This window comes from Saccoglossus kowalevskii, chromosome 14 (genome assembly GCF_978046115.1).
Source record: "Saccoglossus kowalevskii chromosome 14, keSacKowa6.1, whole genome shotgun sequence".
Taxonomy (NCBI): domain Eukaryota; kingdom Metazoa; phylum Hemichordata; class Enteropneusta; family Harrimaniidae; genus Saccoglossus; species Saccoglossus kowalevskii.
Genome location: NC_140654.1, coordinates 14,184,893 through 14,205,842, shown reverse-complemented (window position 1 = coordinate 14,205,842; position 20,950 = coordinate 14,184,893). Strand labels below are relative to the sequence as shown.

The window sequence follows — 20,950 nt, the reverse complement described above, 5'->3', positions numbered from 1 at the left end:
GATTTATCTAAATGTCACAATTTCTACGACCCATAATGCAATAATTTAAAATTATACTACATATAAAAGTTTAATATAAATTATTTTTAAAGGTAAATTAACCCAAATCGGTAATTCATATGTCCTGTATAATGATTAAAAATATTATTACCATTCTAAGCAGTCAAATTGAAAATGCAATATTTATCTGTTTATTATTATTTAATTTTAAGGATAAATTAACCGAATTCGCCCTATGTGTGTCCTGCTGATTAAGAATGTTTCTTAAGCGGTCCAAATAATTGTTCAGATCAGAAGAATAATGCTTCATTTGTTTGCATATTGTATATGAACGCAAATGCAATGTGTACTCGACAATAGTTATGATCTCCTATGTGTACTCCCGAGTAAGTTGATGCCTCAAATTTTATAATTGTAACGTCATAATTGCTGCACACTGAATTGCATATACTGTTTGTGTTATATTAGCCACAGGGAATGTGTGAAACAATATTACAGTACACTAAATGTAAGGATTGTATCGTCATACAGTCTATACCACTGAAATTTTAAACGCTTGAACTGGTATCAGATTAGTAAGCTAGTTTTTTAAGCGAACATGTTTCAGAGATTATATAATACAAGTCATGTACATGGTCTGTGTTAAGTTTGATTTCCTCGGTTTCCCCGCTCAGTAACAACACAAATTATGAATTATGAATACTAACATACTTGAAGTATTAGAAATATTTGAAAATTTACCATTTATTGCCATGTATTAAGTTATAAATTTACAATGTTGGTTGAAAATAGGTCCTGAGTGTTTTCCATAATAGGTAACTTCCCTGGTGTAAATTCAAGAATTGATGTATTTTATTATCAAATGTGACCAACAAAATATATATCTATATACTATGCTATATACTATATTTTCTTATAAACATTTGCCAGTTTTTAGTGAATCCTTTAACATATTTCTTTAACATATTTCTAGGCATATCAACGTGAAATTAACTTAAGTTAATGTTTTAGTTTGGAAAATGGAGATCTACGTTCCTGCATTGCACAAACATGTCCAGCTAAGACAGTTACGGGGGGGTGGGGTAACTGAATAAAGTACAGATGTTCTTGTTCATCATTACCAAGCAGCAGCTTTTATATCAAATATTTACATTGCGTATATTATAATATGATGTCAATACGTGTATAGTTGCTTGCGAGGAGTGTTGATGACGATATGGCAAATTATATGTAAGTTATTTCATCAATATCTGAAATCCGAAAAAAAATAATGAGCGACATTCTTACTTATACGCAAATGATGTTATGGTATGGTGTCATCATTACATAATATGCTTTTTTGTAGATTATTGTGACTTTCAAGACGGAGCATGGCAGTAGGGGTAAGTACTTAACATTAAGGTGAAACATTTAGAGGTCATTTTTGTTATTTTATTATTTTATTATAACAATTGTTATATATACAATAACTTGTTAAATTATATCAGTTCGGTATTGGTCAGCTCAATGATTTCCATATGTTTTTTTCCGTTCTTTTTGTCAATGATTCACTAACAGCAATGTATAATTTATTTTTGCACACAATGAAGATTCAGACGATGAAAGATTAACATTTTTTACATAGAGATAATTGTATGAATAGGTTTGGTTCCATAATTAGAAAATTTGGGGAAATACTATTTTTAGATGTAACACCAATATATTTGTATAATAGAAATGTGTAATTAAGTCTGTATGTTTTTTTTAATCAGGTTAAGCCATGGTATTCCATCCGTACTGAAATATTAATAGCATATTTCCTGCTAATAGCTTTGGTATTGACATTGATTCTTATTCTGTTATTTCCCCGGAAACATAATGCTGTTTTAGGTAAGGCAATGTTCAAACATTTATGACGCTCTAGTTAAAATCCGCCAGAAACAGTGAGCAAAGCTATTCACTTATTTAAACTAAGATACTAAATATTTCCAACCCTCCATTGATACAATATAATCAAGTGAAACAGAACAATCAATATATAAACTAAATATAAACCATGATCACTTGTCTAAATATAAAATATGTTTTTCTATTCTCTCTGGTGTTGTAATTTAAATATCACACTTTGAGTTTATCACTGTTTTGCAGATTCAATAGAATGTTATGAAGATTCAAATGGGACAGATTATAGAGGTCTAGTTAATATTACTCTTAGGGGCAGACATTGTGCTGCGTGGAACTCTGATAATCACCCAATGACGCGGCAGAATCATCCGGATGCCGGCATTGGCGATCACAATTATTGTCGAAATCCTGATGGCGATGTGACAGTATGGTGCTACATCACGGATGAAACAGCGCTGTGGGAATATTGTTTTATTGGTGAACCTAGTGATGACTGCGGTAAATAGCTTACTGAGTTGTATGTGAATTTGGCGATTTCTTGTTTTCATAACGTACGTGTGTTACGTAACTTCTTTTATGTGGAAGGACAATTCGCCAATAACGTGTGTCGCACCTGTTCATATTCAAATTACAGTAAACTACGTGTTGCTTTCGCCGACAAATCACCTGCTTAACTTAACAATCAGTTGACTGATCATACAATCACACAGCTCGCCGATCTGAAAGTATTTTCGGTTCAAATACAGGATGCCGCTAATTGATTTGTACCATTTTGAAATAATGAGGGGGGGCGTTGTGTTTTTCACTCGAGTCATTTTGGAACAACTTAGTTATGAGAAACAGTTCTTCCCTAGTCAATGGGTGTTGTTGAGAATAAGGAAACTAGTAAACGGGCCCTGTTTGAAATAAAAAAATAGATTATTTCTCAGTAAACAGGGATAGCTGAGAACAAGGAAACGGTACTGTTCAGAGCTTAAAAAAGTACTTTTCTAGTGAATGTTGCACGTAAACTGTCTAATGATAGCGGACTGTGAGAACAAAAGCGACGAGCAAAAAGTAGTATTACTACAAATATCCCCATGTGTTTCAACATTGCTTTGTTTCTCTAAAGTGACTCACATGTTTTGTTCACAGGGATAATGACAGACACAAAGTCTACTATTACGATTGGTTATTTAGAATCCACAGGTAGGGTCATTCATGAGCAAAATAAAAAGAGGTTTAACAACATTGTGAAATACGGTTTAAATAACAATATATGCAATATACAAGATGTGCCAATACATGCATATGTGAATATGAAAAGTCAAACAATAACGGCATTTTGTGTGAAGAACTTTCACATAGTACTTTACAGATCTGTTACAGCAAAACATTTACTAAACTATAATGGATATCGTTGTTTTTTATCTAGATCTTCGAAAGAAGACTGTGTCTAAAACCAATGGTATTATATGATTATATTCGTCGGCTGAATTAAATATATTCCATGACATACATCGTTATTGTTTAAAACAAATGTGGATTCAATTACATTTTTAATCATTGATAATTTTAACCCATGTACAACACTTTCTTTTACATATTAAAGCAGCAAATACGACCTCTTCACCTGACAATATTACCGATATAGCGAATACAATATATTCGAATACAACTTTCAGTCTCACCCAATTACTGACGTCTATACAAAAAGCCTCAGCGTCAATGCCAGGTAGGCCGATGTTACTGTTCAATGAATAAGCCTAATTAGTGTAGAATTATTAACTAGGATTAGTTTTCCGGGGAGGAGAAGAAAAACCATATAATGTATAAGTGATACAGTGCAAACAAAAATATTTCATTTATAATGTGGTTTCAGAATCAACATCTCAGACACCAACGGCTGATACCCTAACCCAAGGTCAGTATTGCTACATATTGTATACATTACTGTTGTGTATCGCGCTATGTTTTTATATTCAGGATTTTCACGTTTAATTACTTAACTTTAATTAACTTTAATTACACCAAATTATTTAATAGTCGTATATGTAATAGACAATTCTGACATATACATATATCTTTAATAGACCTATTAAATCATATATACATAATTCATAATCCATGTTAATTATAATTACTTCGCGGAGTCTACAATAGTGTGCATATGTGTTACAATGACCAGCAAGTCGACTAAAATTCTATAGTGTATTTTAAAAATTGGTCTTATTATTATTATTAATATTATTATTATTATTATTATTATTATTATTATTATTATTATTATTATTATTATTATTAAAAAGGAATGTGTTAGTTACATTAATATATTCTCTGTTACATGCTAGTAGAGAGCACAACTACATCTTCTGTGAAAAGATCCACAATCTTCTCACATGAAAAAACCTCTTATGGACCTCAGATAACAACACCTGAACAAATCACGATAGATTATAATAACCGAGGTTCGTATACTACATGTTAATAATATGATACGGGGACGTGGAGTCAAGAATTTGAAAACACTGCAAATGCTATATTCTTTGTATGTGATGTGATCCTGTCTTGCCTCTCACATACTTAATAATAACAACTTGACAGTGACTGCATCTTGTCAATATACATCTTATTCTACGATGCACGCAACGACTGTATGTTCAGTGTTATCTGAAATTGTTTGTATTATGAATGTTATCATTAACTATACTGTAAGCATGTTCCTTTTTAATCAGGAACACACGAGTGTTATTTGGATGAACGTGGACTAGATTATCGGGGCACTGTACATGTAACACATGACGGTGAACTTTGTCAGAAATGGACAGTCCAGTTCCCTCACCAACATACCTTAACTCCGGAAAACTATCCAAACACTGGCTTAGGCGATCATAACTATTGTCGAAATCCTGATGGTTGGCATACAGTTTGGTGTTACACAACCGATCCTGATGTAGTGTGGCATGACTGTGATATTGGACAACCAAGTGAAACATGTGGTACGTACTGTGGCTCATATAATAATTGACGACATCCGAGATTCACAGCGACCATTCCCATTGCAGAGTAATTAACACAACCATTGAGTTAACCGGCTTTTATAACGTTTAGGCAACCATTAAATAATTCTGAAAATCACGTGTACGTTTTTTATATTTTACGTCATAGACGAAACCACAAGTGCAGCTCCTGTTATTAGATCTACACAACGTATAGATGAGTATACGTCTTCATTACCAAATATACGAACAATTAAACACATAACAGAGCCTAATCACGGTAGGTATGACTGAAAGTAATTAATGAGTCGATAAACTATCGAGGTAAAGGTTTGATAGCAACGCTGTTACGAGAAAACATAAGCAGCTTGTGAATTGAATATACGTATTATAATCATATTATCGTGTGTCGCGCGACCAGTGGGCACATCTCAGCTGACACAGAAGGGTGGCAATTGAACAGTATTTCAATGCATTATAATCTTATCTATGGGTTATTTATTTCTATGTATGACTACCATATTAAATATGTCCATTGAGTATGAGAAAATAAAATATTTCTGTAATAAGGCTATTATCGCCAATTAGTTATTCCCTGTAACATTTAGATTGTTATTTTCACTGCCAATAGTTTAGTGTAGAACTATTTAATTTTTACCATGTTATGTTTATTTGAACAGGTTCACGTGAATGCTATAGAGATCATCGTGGACGTGACTATCGGGGAACTCTACATGTTACACTTCACGGTGAAGTTTGTCAGAAATGGACAGACCAGTTCCCTCACCAACATACAGTAACTCCTGAAAACTATCCAAACACTGGCTTAGGAGATCATAACTATTGTCGAAATCCTGATGGTTGGCATACAGCTTGGTGTTATACAACCGATCCTGATGTAGTATGGCATGACTGTGATATTGGTCCACCAAATGATGCGTGTGGTATGTGTAAACATAAACTCATCGTTGATATATTAAGGAAAACAAGTCTTTTTTCTTCACATAATGAAAGCTGACTTCAACACATGCACATCACATTTATTGTTGGTTTAATCCACCACAATATTAATTGTTGGTGATAATGTTGAAGTTTATTAATAACACTAATCCAAGACACTCGTTAGTTTAAGGTAGAGATGCAGGTTTGTGGGCACTTGGGAGTGAATTTTTTTTTTGCTTTTTATTATGCAAACAGTCTTGGCTAAAGAATGTTGAAATTTTGTAGAATTGTGAATAGTGGAACATACTCAAAAAACGATTTTAAAATATAGATAATAGGTGCAAATATTCTTACTTTTGAATGCTTAGCAAGATTTAGCAAGGCTGTACATAAATAATAAACAAGAAACATGGTAAAAAAAAGAAATGACGGGATCTCCATAATATGCACTGTATTTAACTTTTAACAAAACGATAATACATTGAAATTTGGAACTGTAACAGCCATTTTAATTATGAACATTATCAAACTTCTCACTGAGTGAATTGTTATGCAAATTAGCAATTATCTCAGCTTCTTTTAGTGCACATCCCAGAACTTTAAAAAAATATCTCCTAGACGCTTCGACCTTTTGTTTTGAAATTTTCACAAATGATTGACAATGTGTTTATCTTCAAAACGCCGTCGGGACATTGTTTTTAGTTGAACAGTGTTACAACAATCGTACAGACAACTAGCTGGGTGTTAATTTATGCGTAAACTTGAAGTAGTGAAATTTGAGCTGCTTCCCTGCAAAATTGACAACTGGTAGACAGTTTTCAAGACGGCGCTTTCTTCATAGTAAACAGATGTACACATAAACCAATTTTGACAGGAAACAGAAGCATGGTTTAGAAGCTATTTTTTTTAAATCACTTTTGACCAAAAAAGCACATGTTGTGCATATTTCAAACTACAGTGTCCATAAACAAAAATATTAACAACATTTTAAAATTCATATAATAAGCTTTCCGAAAATATATAGTTTTGTGGACAAGGGAGGTCATCGTGGTTTCCTAATTAACTAATTAAAATACCTGTCAGGTAAACTGCATCTCTACCTTAAATGATTGCTCAGTTGCCAGTAGAATTATTTAGCCCAGCTCGTACTGTTAACAGCACTGATCAATCCGGCCCGGTTCTAATAATGGCGCCAATAGTCAAAACACAAAAACCTGATCACCCCGCAGATGTCAACGGCTTTATCAATAGTTAACACTGTATTGGTCTAAACACAATACCAAAATAAACAAATATATTCGCAGAACAATTATACTCATTCCACATAGTTTACATAAGTTGACTATCACAAAGGTTCACCGATCTCAGTTTGGAAGTGACCAGCAAGTGAACGTTTTTTCAGTGGTCTTGTCTCAAAGTATTTGAGCAGTTTCAATAATGTCACATCGTAATGATGTTAATTTTAATAGTTAATGAAATTGGTTTGACTGTCTACTATAATATAGGTACCATCACAACTACAGCTCCTATTGTGAGATCTACAGTAAATATAGGTGAACATACTACTGCAGCGACACAGTCAATAAGAATTAAATCAGTAACAGAACATGGTAAGTATATCGCCATTATATTTAAACAAATTCAGAATAATTATTTTCATGTTTATGTATGTTGGTGTTTGATCTTTATACATATTGTTACATAATTATATGTCGTGATCATTGTATAAATTTGTATTTGGTCCTTCTATCCTGTTCAACAGGTTCAAGTGAATGTTATAGAGATCATCGAGGCCGTGACTATCGGGGCACTGTACATGTTACAGATCACGGTGAAGTTTGTCAGAAATGGACAGACCAATTCCCTCACCAACATGCAGTAACTCCGGAAAACTATCCAAACACTGGCTTAGGAGATCATAACTATTGTCGAAATCCTGATGGTTGGCATACAGCTTGGTGTTACACAACCGATCCTAATGTAGTATGGCATGACTGTGATATTGGCCCACCAAATGCAAATTGTGGTATTTACACCTTATACGCATTTTTTTAAGGTTGATGTATTATTACATCTACTCGAATTCTTCAAATACTGATTGTTTTTTGTACTCACCTTTTTGGAATTACGTACGCTGCAGTTGAACTAACCGGCATTCTAGGGTGCATGCCTTGTATTGGCGAAATTATTTTTCATTTTCCTGACTATCCATTGATGTCCATTTCTCTATACATTCCAGATGTAACCACATCAACCATGTCAGGTTCTGGTACAACGAACTATGTAAATGAAGCCTCTGCGTCATTACCGTATGTAACGACACAAGAAACACTGACGGTAGACACCCAAGGTAGGAATATATCAATTTAACGGGTATACGAATTCATGTATTCAAATGTAATATTTCGTGCCTGGAAGCCAGATGGGAGTGAAGTGTTTATACTCTCCTGGGACATTTCCCCCTTTCCCTCGAGGTCAAAGGGGCAAATTATCTCTTCTGTGTTGTAGTGATTATTTAAATTTAAATACTATTCACGATTGTGTATAATATTATGGTCGACTAATTTGCATAAGTCCACTTACTTGGACCATTGGAGTTAAGATTTGGGTCAATGACTCTAGGAACTTGCAATATATTAATGTCTCTAGGGACCTTCAATCCAAGTTTAATTTGGCAGCATGTCACGTGCATGTCACGTGCATGTCACGTGCATACCACTATATTTGCATTAATACTCCCAATCATTGTGTAGTATTTACAGATTCAGAATTATTGTCATGAACAAATAGTATGGTGCAGGGGGATTTCAGCCCCAGATTGTTTACTATCACAACTATTACAAACTAACGAAGGTTGAGCTTGCATAAAAACGAATGCTGCAAAATAATGGTTTCCTTTTAGTTTGCGAAAATACAATATTGGCATATTTCTAACAAAATTATGTTATACATTGTGAGTTCATATTGACTCACTTCATAGCGATCTTATTGTTTGTGAACATGTGTCAATACTAATCAAATTGATATTAAAAACAGTAAATAATTGTGTATAGTACATGTATACCAACTGGTTTGGTTGGCCCATACACAATTAAGTTGTACACTATAAATGATGCCAATGATTATATTGATTCTGAGTGCAACATTTGTTTCTTTTCTTTTTTTATTATCTTTAGAAAGATCCACAGAAACCATGGCGACAAGTGAAAAAGAGCAAACAGCAATTCATACTTTCACGCCATCTCTGTCAACAATAAACGAATACACGACCATGCCAGGTAGGACGCAATATGACAACGTAGTACATGCCGGCACAAACTCCCGACCCGGTATCCATCAACAACGTGCAAACATAAGGCATTTGAATATGCACATTGATCCAAATATTTCACTGTATATATGCTTTTAAATGAAGAAATTCCAACAATCAATCGGCAAACCGACAACACTATTTCCTAATAAATTCAAACTTCTGAAGTTCGCCACAAATGATATATTCACGAGTAAAACGTTTTTGTTTAGTTTTAGCATTCATAATTTTATCTTATTAAACGAAATCATTTTTATAGTAGGTTCAGTTTTTGCATTGAACCTAGTTAGTGTGTAAAGAAAAAAAAATGTTTAGTTGAACTCATACGACTCATTAAAATACGTACTGCCATTGTACGAATGTCATACTGTTCATTTACCTATTATATAATCATATCGTATCTAATATTTCACAGTTCCAACGGTGCCACATTTAGCAACTACTAATATGAAACCAATCTCACCGGCAACGTTTACTAACAAACAAGGTAAGACTATAATTCCCGTATAATGGACAAGTGTGTGGAATATCACTTTTCATCTCATTTTTTCGGCATTGACATTGGTTGTTAGGCTAAAATGTCTCAAGTGTACTCATACTAATAGATATGTTCGTTCAATTCATTCTATGATGTGTATAATGGCGTACACTTAACATTTCATAATTTCCGCTTCTATTTTTCCTGCTATTTTCAATATAACCGTTGGTTTGATTGGCTCTTGTATCACACACAATTGAGTTGTACATTATTGTACACTATTCTGGGTGTTATTTATGTTTTTTGTTTTTATTATTTATAGAAAGTACAGCAGACTCCATGACGACAAGTGAAAAAGAGCAAACACCAATTCCCACTATCACACCATTTCTGACAAAGATAAACGAATACACAACCATGCCAGGTAGGACGCAATATGACAACTTAGCACATGCCGGCACAAACTCCTGACCCGGTAACCAACAATAACGTGTAAACGTAAGGCCTCTGATCATGAATATGCATATTGAGCCAACTATTTCATTGTATCAACAATCAATCAATCAATTAAATAACATTCTGTCAGGTGCAACTGTGCAAGCCGACAACGCTATTTCCTAACAGACATTTTACCCCTCGAGTTGGTCTTAAATTACATAATTACGAATAAAACTTCTTTGTTAACATTCAGTTGTCACATTCATGATTTTTTTAAATGATTGTAAGATTCTGCACCGCAAAATGTTGTTATTATTCGAAAACTATTTTTTAAAGTAGGTTAAAGTTGTTACATAGCTATAGTTGATGTGTAAAAAAATAAATGGTTTGATTGTACTTTGGAACTCATTCCAACTCATTAAAAAAAAGTACTGCCATTGTAAGAATGTCACACTGTTCCTTTACATAATGAATAATTATATTGTATCTAATTATTCACAGTTCCAACGGTGCCGCATTCAGCATCCACTGACATGAAACCTATCACACCGGCAACGTTGACTAATAAACAAGGTGAGAATATCATTCCCATATAATCTACAATTGCGTAAAAAAACATGTTTCTTCGTATTTCATTTTTACGGCATTGACAGTCGTTTCGGGGGCTTAAAATGTATAGATAGTTAAAATATGTTAGAAGGCGTTTAAATTTTGGGATTTCTTTTTCTATTTTCCATTTCAGTTTTACACTATTGTACACTATTCTGGGTGTTATATATGTTTTTTTGTTTTTATTATTTTTAGAAAGTACAGCAGAATCCATGACGACAAGTGAAAATGAGCAAACACCAATTCCCACTATTACACCATTTCTGACAAAGATAAACGAATACACGATCATGCCAGGTAGGACGCAATATGACAACTTAGCACATGCAGGCACAAACTCCCGACCCGATATCCAACAATAACGTGTAAACGTAAGGATTCTGATCATGAATATGCATATTGAACCAACTGTTTCATTGTATATATACTAGCATCACTTTTAAATGACGAAATTTTAACAATTAAATAACATTCTGCCAGGTGCAACTGTGGGAGGGGAGCCGACAAAGCCATTTCTAACAGACTTTATACACTGAAGTTGGTCTTAAATTACATAATTACGAATACAACTTCTTTGTTATCATTCAGTTGTCGCTTTCATGATTTTTTTCTAAATGGTTGTAAAATTCTGCACCACAAAATGCTGTTATTATTCGAAAACTATGTGTTAGAGTAGGTTAAAGTTGTTACATAGCCATAGTTGATGTGTAAAAAAATAAATTCCAACTCATTAAAAAAGTACTACCATTGTAAGAATGTCACACTCTTCCTTTACATAATGAATAATTACATCCTATCTAATGATTCACATTTCCAACGGTGCCGCATTTAGCATCCACATTAGGGTGGGGAAATTATCTTTATCCAAACTACATACTTTAGTTAGCTCTTTATACATAATAATAAGCTGCAAATTTCCCAAGTAGTTACTCGATTTTAAGATAGGAATTCATATAAGTTCCAATTAGAATATATCATGGATATGTAACACACAATTCGCATATCATATTACCTGATGTTAGCCATGCGTAACTGAATATCGTAACAAATTAGATTTAGAATACTTCCAATACAGAAACATGTTAATATTTCATAATAGAACGACGTTGAATAGAATGGAAACTGTCCCTGTGTAAACGTGTATGCTAAACAGTCTGATAATTTATTTTCTAGTAATATGACTAATTACAATTCTGGTACATATAATTAAGAATTGGCGTTTGTTAAATATGATGTTATAATTATTTTAACAGTATAATTTGTGTGTTTAACAAAACACTATAAAAATAATGTATGGGGTCGATATAAAACACATGTATTGTTAGTTTCAAACAACAAATTATTGCATTCAAGATCTTCTATTGTTCGATTTCTTTTTTGAGCGGACGTGCAAAGATTGGGATGTTTTGAACTATCTTGTCAGTTTATACATAAATCGTTTACTATAATATTTTGTATTGTATGAAACTGTTTGTGTATTATTTATTTTAGTATTTTGTAAGTAATTAAATGTTCTTGTGCATATATCGCGCAGTTTGTTTTACAGTGACATGTTAAGGAGTGGCTTATTCAGAAGAGCGCCATCTGTTCTTCAAAAAACAACTTTTTTTTCAAATCGTATTGTTTACCGGAACTTTTGAAATGAACCTTTCATATCAGTATAGGCAAATATTAAGAAACAATTTAACTTCTAAAGTAGCGTTGTCATTCCTTCTATATGATATTTCCCAGTGATTATTTGACTTCAGATAAAAAGGCATTGTGTTACAAACCTTTTCACTTATCTTATCGAAAATTAATATAAAATCAAAACAAACATTTAATGTAATTATATAAACAGGTATTTTGTCGTGTTACTTTGTGATATTCTAAATCTCACAATGCGCCTTGGATTTCCCATTCAATGGGAGATACATACCCTAAGACAATTATAAATATAACATTTTGAATAACGTTCCTATATGCTTACAGTTACTACCTCGATGTATACATCATCAAATCAACCCTCAGCAAAAATAACGGCATATATTGAGCCCACCACACTTGATATTGCAACAGAACCTGGTAAATAATACGATTATGCTTTCGATCAGTGTCGTTGAAAACGAACAAATAATAAACTTTACTTATATCTTTTTAATAAATGTAATTATTCGATATAAAAACACATTCACTTATGATATATTTGTTTCTTGTCAGCAACTACCTCGCAGCATATTACACCAGAAGAAAATAAACAAACTAACATTCCCGTCACTACTTCATCCGCAAATGTACTCACAACTGTGTCAGGTAAGCATGCAAATAGTGGTTTTTCGAACTAGAAAGAAAGTTCTACAATATATATACCTTTCAATCGCACTTGTGTTCAAAAGTGATGTTGATACTACTATACATTAATTAATTTTAAAACGTTAATAATAATATATTAACAACGGCCAAGTCACAGGATTTTTTTTGTCACAACTATCGAAAACATGTGATCAATGAGGTATGAAAATACGCCACGATTAATGTTACCATAAATAAGAGTCAACACAGTTTATTACAATGGTGAGTAGACCGAATGTAAATATAACGAAAATTGTAAATGTCCCGTCATTTAGAAATTGGACCGTGTTATTATCATGTGTAAATTATAGATACAAAATGTGTTGTAAATTTCCGTCCAAGTATGTATGTTCACTGTTCTAACTGCCACATAAGCTATATTTCTAAATCTTCTTGGATCTTCTTGCATTATTAGACATTTTGATTGAATTAAACTAATTATTCGTCCTTAAATACTGATAAATTATAACCAAATTATTACAGAATATATCACATTAAGTTTATTTTTTGCATTTTGTCGGCATTTAGTTTAGGAATTATAAATTACTAATTGCTTGTCCTTTTACTTTAATTTACCTAACAAAAGATACAAGTGAGTGTTACACAGACATAAACGGACGTGATTATCGCGGAACTGTACATGTTACACATCACGGTGAAGTTTGTCAGAAATGGACATCCCAGTTCCCTCACCAACATGCAGTAACTCCGGAAAACTATCCTAACACTGGCCTAGGAGATCATAATTATTGTCGAAATCCTGATGGTTGGCACACAGCTTGGTGTTACACAACCGATTTTGATGTAGTATGGCATGACTGTGATATTGGTCCAATGAAAGACAATTGTGGTATGTTTAAGCACAGATACTCATAGTGTCAACTGCCAATGGGGTGGGGTGAATCACCAAGGGTTAATCTATGTAAAACAGAACAAATAAGCATTATTAAATTCTTGTTTCCGTCACAAATTTTATTGTTTACAGTCACTACTACGAAGTATATTTCAGAGTCACCAACGATCGTTACTACATATATTCCACTCACTATAGCTGGTGTCACAACCGAACCCGGTAACTTTTTTGCGTTCTATCAGTAATATTGTGATACACGTATATGTTATTCAACTAATACCTTGTCGCATGCGCAGCTAGTATTATGGAATATGAATCATTCACACTTACAGGATATTTTGATAGATTTTAGAAAAAAAAATAAACAACAACGCATATATGTGAGAACTTTTCCGAGATGATCATTGTGTGTGCTTTCTTTTATCGAACCAAAACAGTTCAGAAGTTTCATGTATTATTTACAGTTGGATTTTCTGTTTCTCTTTTACATTGAAGACGTCATCACAACTACGACTCCTGTCGTCCGATCTACAATACAAATAGGTGACCAGACTTCCACTTTACCTGAGTTAATATCAATCAGTACAACCATCGACAATCAAGGTAGGAATTTTGAATGAAGGTAGTTTCAATGTATCACGAAATATTAGTGTGATAGACATATTGGTATTTGCTAATATTTGTATTCGTTTGAATTGCGATCACTAGTCACGTATTCACTTAGATAATTTTCACCAAATTATAATTAACATTTAAAGGTTTTAATATGTATCGATGGTATTTGACAATCGACTATGCAATTCACCATTATTTAGACTAAGAATGCACCATGGGATTGTTGTAACAACGGCAAAACATGTATTTAAATGGTGAATTGAATTTATTGTGATATGAATGTGCCATTTTCAGCGTCCTGGCTTCACAATGCAAAGTAACTTTTTCTCAACATCTGGATTTTTTAGGTTCGAATGATTGCTATACACAAGCTGATGGTAGCGATTATCGAGGGAATGAGAACGCGACTCGACACGGAGATATTTGTCAAAAGTGGACAGATCAATCACCACATCATCACATCAGAACACCAACAAACTATCCTAACGCCGGTCTCGGAGATCATAATTATTGCAGAAATCCAGATGGGAAAGTTAAACCCTGGTGTTATACCACCAATCATTTAATACGATGGAGATACTGTGATGTTGGTGAGCCTGTTGGAACGTGTGGTATGTAAAACATTTGATTTGTTTGAACTAAAACATGAGTGTGAATCGTTTATTCAGTAGACTACTCATTTTTCTATTTAGCACTAATTAACAGATGCCATCTACATATATCTTTTAAATACTTATATCATTTTGAGAAATTGTATTGATTTGAAGTTTCAAATTTATACATTTATTAATACAATTATCATACAATTGAATATATATTTTTTTTTTATCTTTTAAAATCACTTCGATTAGTAATAATATTATAGTTGTGTTTGTACTAATGTTTGCAGTTAGTGACGAGATTTTGTTCAGTCACGCGCTATTTCATTCATGTGTCCGACTATCTCGCATTATTTATTATGTTATAATAAGATTAAATACGTTTCAAAAAAAATGAAAATGTGTTTTATGGTATGCTAAACTCTAACGTGTCTGGAGCTAGATGTATAATATTGAGTCAAATGCATACAGCATATATATTTATCACAATGTCACTGTTTTAAATTGCCACCCAGTACACTTCAATATATCAAAATGTGAGAATAATAAATAAATTGTGTATTTGGTATATCACTAGGTACAACGTCACAACCTCATTATACTACTGATGAGCACACTGTGACAGTATTAGAGGCTACTATACAAACTGAAGGCATGTATTCGTGTTTATGTGTAAATGCATGGTTCAGATCAATTGTAGTATGTTTAGCTGATTGTCAATTGTGTTCCGACCTCAATCAGCAGTGTGATGAATAGGGAATTGAGTCGTGATGTATGATGATATAGTTAGTTATAGCATCTACTCAAACTAGTGTATTTTACCATCAATGACTAGCACCATTATTTTTGAACGTATTCTGGATTGCGTGACAATCAGATTACAAACCATGACGAATACGCAGTGTTTATATATTTTATGCAAATCCAAAACATAGTTTAGAATAAAGATATCCGATGTATTCGCCAAGTTAAAGGTGTAATGATCCTTGTCACTTTGCATATGATATGCAAAGAACGCTTGATCATGAAATCATCGTTCACAATAATCGATAATATTGCGTTAGCCGTCTGATAAGCATATAATTACAAATATTACAGACTATGGGCGCTTGGAACCTCTTGAAAAATAAGCTTTACCTCTATGCGACCAATAATATATATTACCCTGAATTGTTTCATGTGAATAAGAATATATATGCATTCGTTTTGTATTGTTTTATATGCGATGAATAATATGATAACCATCTTTAAAATTAATAAGAATATTCCAATAAATTGAATTTCAAAAATTGCAAAATATATTAATTTACTTTCTAGGTATTCCAGCTACCACTGCTGAACCTAAATTAACGACTGAAGGTACGTATGTATAATGCTTATAAAGCTATACACTAAGTTAATACTAATCGTAAATGTATACTGTAATGCTATATGCTATATGCTATACACGATGAATACTTAGGTCCCATTTACGATTATGTCTGTGGCGCCAGATATTCGGTTTGTACATACTCATTAATCGCTGTTACTGCGTGTATATTGTAAGGTTATTACGAGAATACCTCAAAGTATGCACGAAAACAGTGCAGCTGGAGTATCGACCGACGCGCAGCGGAGTGCATACATTGAGTTATTCTCGTAATAACTTATTATTATACATTTTTTTCCTTCCAAAGATACACCATGGGAATGCCAATATTCGAAATGTTTAGCACAGAATCAGCGAACTTCTTTGTGTGGAGACCGGTCAAACCCTGGTGGCAGCCATGTTTGTTTTTATTGTCAGGAAACGCTTACGCGCGTAATCATTGCATTCGCATTTCCTAATATGGTAGGATGAAAATCCCCGTAAAATACCGCAAAATTACGGCACACTGTGCATACATGTAATAATACTAGACACTTACCGTAGACATCAGTTCAAATACAATGAGGTTTTGCACTATGTTGCATATTACAAGTGTACGCAATAATAACACGGGTCTAAGTTAGCACTACGTGATCACGACATGACATGTCATTCATAAGTCATTCTATTAACATACAGTATTTACGACACTATATTCATATTTATTCCAGGTCCATCTGAATGCTATTCACAAGCTGACGGCAGTGACTACCGAGGGATGGAGCACGTGACTCGACACGGAGATATCTGTCAAAAGTGGACAGACCAATCACCACATCATCACACCAGAACACCAGCAAACTATCCTAACGCCGGTCTCGAAGATCATAATTATTGTAGAAATCCAGATGGGAAAGTCAAACCCTGGTGCTATACCAACAATCCTTTAATACGATGGAGATACTGTGATGTTGGTGAGCCTGTTGGAACGTGTGGTATGTGAAAGATTTTGATTTCTTTCAACAAAAACATGATCGTGACGTTTTAAAGTGCACATCCTCCTCATGTGTTTGATCAACACAATAAATTGAATCGTAAATTATATTGAAATAACTATAAATATACATTTGATAAACAGTGAATTTGTAGTCTCATTCACGATTGTATGGAATAGAGATACACCCGTGTGGTTCTAAATTAACATTTATGTATCTGTTTTTTCGACAATTGACGTTTATAAACAGAATAAGTTACATGCATACAATATGTATATGTTTTACACTGCCACCCAGTAATGAATACATTATGTTTATGGTATATCACTAGGGACAACGTCACAAGCGCAGTATACCACTGAGGAACAAACTCTGACAGTATCAGAGGCTACTATACAAACTGAAGGCATGTATTAGTGTGTGTGTATGCATGGTTCGGATTAATTGTAGTATATTTAGCTGGTTGTCAATTTTGTTTTCGACTTCAATTGGCAGTGAAAGGAATAGGAAATTGAGTGATGATGATGTATGATGATATATTCATTTATAGCATCTAATCAAATTACTGTATTTTACCGTCAAGGACAATCAACGATTTTTTTTTGCGTAATCTGGATTGCGTACAATCAGATTACAAATCATAACAAATACGCAGTGTTCATATATTCCATGCAAATTCGAAACATGTTTTAGAATACATATATCCGTGGAATTCGTCCACGTGCTTTACTAATATTAGTAAAGCAATATCATGCGAGGTTTCCTAGTAATGGTGAAAAACATTACAATCAAATATTCTGAACAAGTCGAATACAGTCGAATTGGTCGTTGTCAATTTGCCCTGTTATGCAGAGAATGTTTGATCATGAAATCGGCGCTTACAAAGATTGATATTATTGTGTTAGCCGTCTAAGATGCATATAATTACAAATACTACAGTCTATGTGCGTCTGTGACCTACTGAGAATAAACCTTTGCCCTACCTGCCTCCATGCCACCAATACTATATTACCCTGAATTGTTTCATGTGAAAGAGACCAAATACTCCTTCGCTCTTACATGCAGTGATAGTTCGCGTAAATTGTGTTCAGTTGATTAAATAATGATCAATATGTGGGAATAATATGATACCGTCTTTAAAATTAATATGAATATTCCAATAAATTAAATTGCTGAAATTGCAAAATATGTTGCTTTACTTTCTAGGTATTCCAGCTACCACTGCTGAACCTAAATTAACCACACAATTAACGACTGAAGGTACGTATGTATAATGCTTGTAAGTGCGCGTATATTACATGTTACTTGTATCCGTCTCTATTGCTATTAATTTGGCCTGCTAATATTGGCAATAAGCACTTACCGTAGTCATGGGTTCTAATACAATGCACAAGTCGTCAAATTAGATTTATCCTGTGTTGCATATTACAAGGGTGCGCAATAACAACACAGGTCTAAGTTCACACAACGTGATCACGACATAACATGTCATTCAGAACGACCTGGTCTATTTACATACAGTATTTAGGAAACTTTACTCATATGTTTTCCAGGTCCATCTGAATGCTATTCACAATCTGATGGCAGTGACTATCGAGGGATCGAGAACGTATCTCGACACGGAGATATTTGCCAAAAGTGGACAAACCAATCACCACATCATCACACCAGAACACCAGCAAACTATCCTAACGCCGGTCTCGGAGATCATAATTACTGCAGAAATCCAGATGGGAAAGTTAAACCCTGGTGCTATACCACCAATTCTTTAATACGATGGAGATACTGTGATGTTGGTGAGCCTGTTGGAACGTGTGGTATGTGAAACATTTTGAATTCTTTCAACAAAAACATGATCGTGACGTTTTAAAGTGCACATCCTTCTCATGTTTTTGATCAACACAGTAAATTGAATCGCAAATTACATTGAAATAAGTATAAATATGCATTCGATAAACAGTAGATTAGTGTTTTCATTTACGATTGTATGGAGTAAAGGTACTGCAGTATGGTTCTTTTTTAATATTTGATATAGTATTTAATTAAAAGTTACCAACACAAATTTCACATAGTGAATTTGAAATATGAAAACAATTCGCATTAATTCGAAGTTTCAAATTTACAATAATGTAACTCTGATTTTTCTACAAATGACTAAATTTATAAACAGAATTACCATGTAAACCGATGACTCGATTTATTAGTAGATATTGTAAAGTAATTCTGCATTATTATTATAATTGTGTATGAGCGAACGTTTGGGTTCAGTGTCAGAAATATATTCCAGGCAATTTAAATAAATGCAGTTGTTATTTCGGTACTTTCAATACTTTAGAACTTAGTTTGACTCAGGTAATTTTAAATGTGTGAACAGAAGCAAATGCGTTTGGAAAAAATACAGTTCTTTTTTTTATTTCGGAATACAAATTTCCATAATTGTTGGTGTATAACAATAGGTTATATGCATACAATATATATATATGTTTCAACTCGATTTATATTGCTACCAAGTAATGAATAAATTATCTTTATGGCACATCATTAGGTACAACGTCACAACCGCATTATACAACTGAGCAACAAACTTTGACAGTAACAGAGGCTACTATACAAACCGAAGGTATGTATCAGCGTGTGTGTGTGCATAGTTCGGGTCATTTGTAGTATATTTAGCTGATTGTCAATTTGGTTTTCGACCTTGATTGGCAGTGCGAAGAATATGAAATTGAGTGAGGATATATAATGATATATTTATTCATAGTATCTAATAAAACAAGTGTATTTTTCCATCAATGACTATCATCGATTTGTTTTGACGTGTTCTGGATTCCGTGAAATTCATATTACAAATTATAACAAATATGCAGTGTTTATATATTTCATGCAAACTCGAAACATTGTTTAGAATATAGATATCCGATGGATTTGCAAAGTTAAGGGTATATTGATCGTTGTCAATTTGCCCTGCTGTGCACAGAACGCTTGATCATGAAATCAGCGCTCACAAAAAATAAACATTATTGTGTTAGCCGTCTGAGAGGCATATATTTATAAATATTAAAGATTATGGGCGTATGTGACCCGATGAAAAATAAGCCTTTTCTCTACCTGCCTCTATGCCACATATACTGTATTACCCCGAATTGTTTCATGTGAAAGAGAATCGATATGCCCTCGCTTCTTCCATGCAATGACAGTTCGCGTAAATTGTGTTCAGTTGAGTAATTAATGATGAAATTTTAGTATTACATATACATGTATGCAGGAATAATATGATAACCGTCTTTAAAATTAATATGAATATTCCAATAAATTAAATCGCTAAAATTGCAAAATATTTTGATTTACTTTCTAGGTATTCTAGCTACCACTGCTGAATCTAAATTAACCACACAATTAACGACTGAATGTACGTATGTATAATGCTTATAAAGCGATATACTAACTTAATACTAATCGTAAATGTATGTTGCAACGCTATATGCTATACACCATGAATACTCAGCTCCCACTTACGAGTTTGTCTGTGACGTCAGATATTCGGTTTACACATGCTCATTAAACACTAAG

At 33.4% G+C, this 20,950-nt stretch overlaps 2 protein-coding genes across 2 annotated transcripts in view; both read left to right on the top strand.

The window, feature by feature from the left end:
• The first annotated feature begins 1,370 nt into the window (after positions 1-1,370).
• The window catches only part of LOC102804883 (apolipoprotein(a)-like), a 35,585-nt gene continuing 16,005 nt past the window's right edge, over positions 1,371-20,950 (top strand). Inside the window, exons 1-12 of the mRNA XM_085507476.1 lie at positions 1,371-1,382; positions 1,752-1,869; positions 2,128-2,382; positions 4,599-4,859; positions 5,543-5,812; positions 7,567-7,830; positions 13,557-13,817; positions 14,786-15,049; positions 15,615-15,689; positions 16,355-16,396; positions 17,117-17,377; positions 18,934-19,197. Of these exons, the coding sequence (XP_085363602.1) occupies positions 1,371-1,382; positions 1,752-1,869; positions 2,128-2,382; positions 4,599-4,859; positions 5,543-5,812; positions 7,567-7,830; positions 13,557-13,817; positions 14,786-15,049; positions 15,615-15,689; positions 16,355-16,396; positions 17,117-17,377; positions 18,934-19,197 (2,347 nt within the window). The remainder of the gene's footprint in view (positions 1,383-1,751; positions 1,870-2,127; positions 2,383-4,598; positions 4,860-5,542; positions 5,813-7,566; positions 7,831-13,556; positions 13,818-14,785; positions 15,050-15,614; positions 15,690-16,354; positions 16,397-17,116; positions 17,378-18,933; positions 19,198-20,950) is intronic.
• On the top strand, positions 8,061-12,963 carry LOC146734481 (uncharacterized). Its single transcript, XM_085508200.1, has 8 exons — positions 8,061-8,154; positions 8,981-9,082; positions 9,530-9,601; positions 9,915-10,016; positions 10,532-10,603; positions 10,835-10,936; positions 12,611-12,703; positions 12,839-12,963. Exons 1-8 carry the CDS (start codon positions 8,061-8,063, stop codon positions 12,961-12,963), a joined length of 762 nt encoding a protein of 253 aa, XP_085364326.1.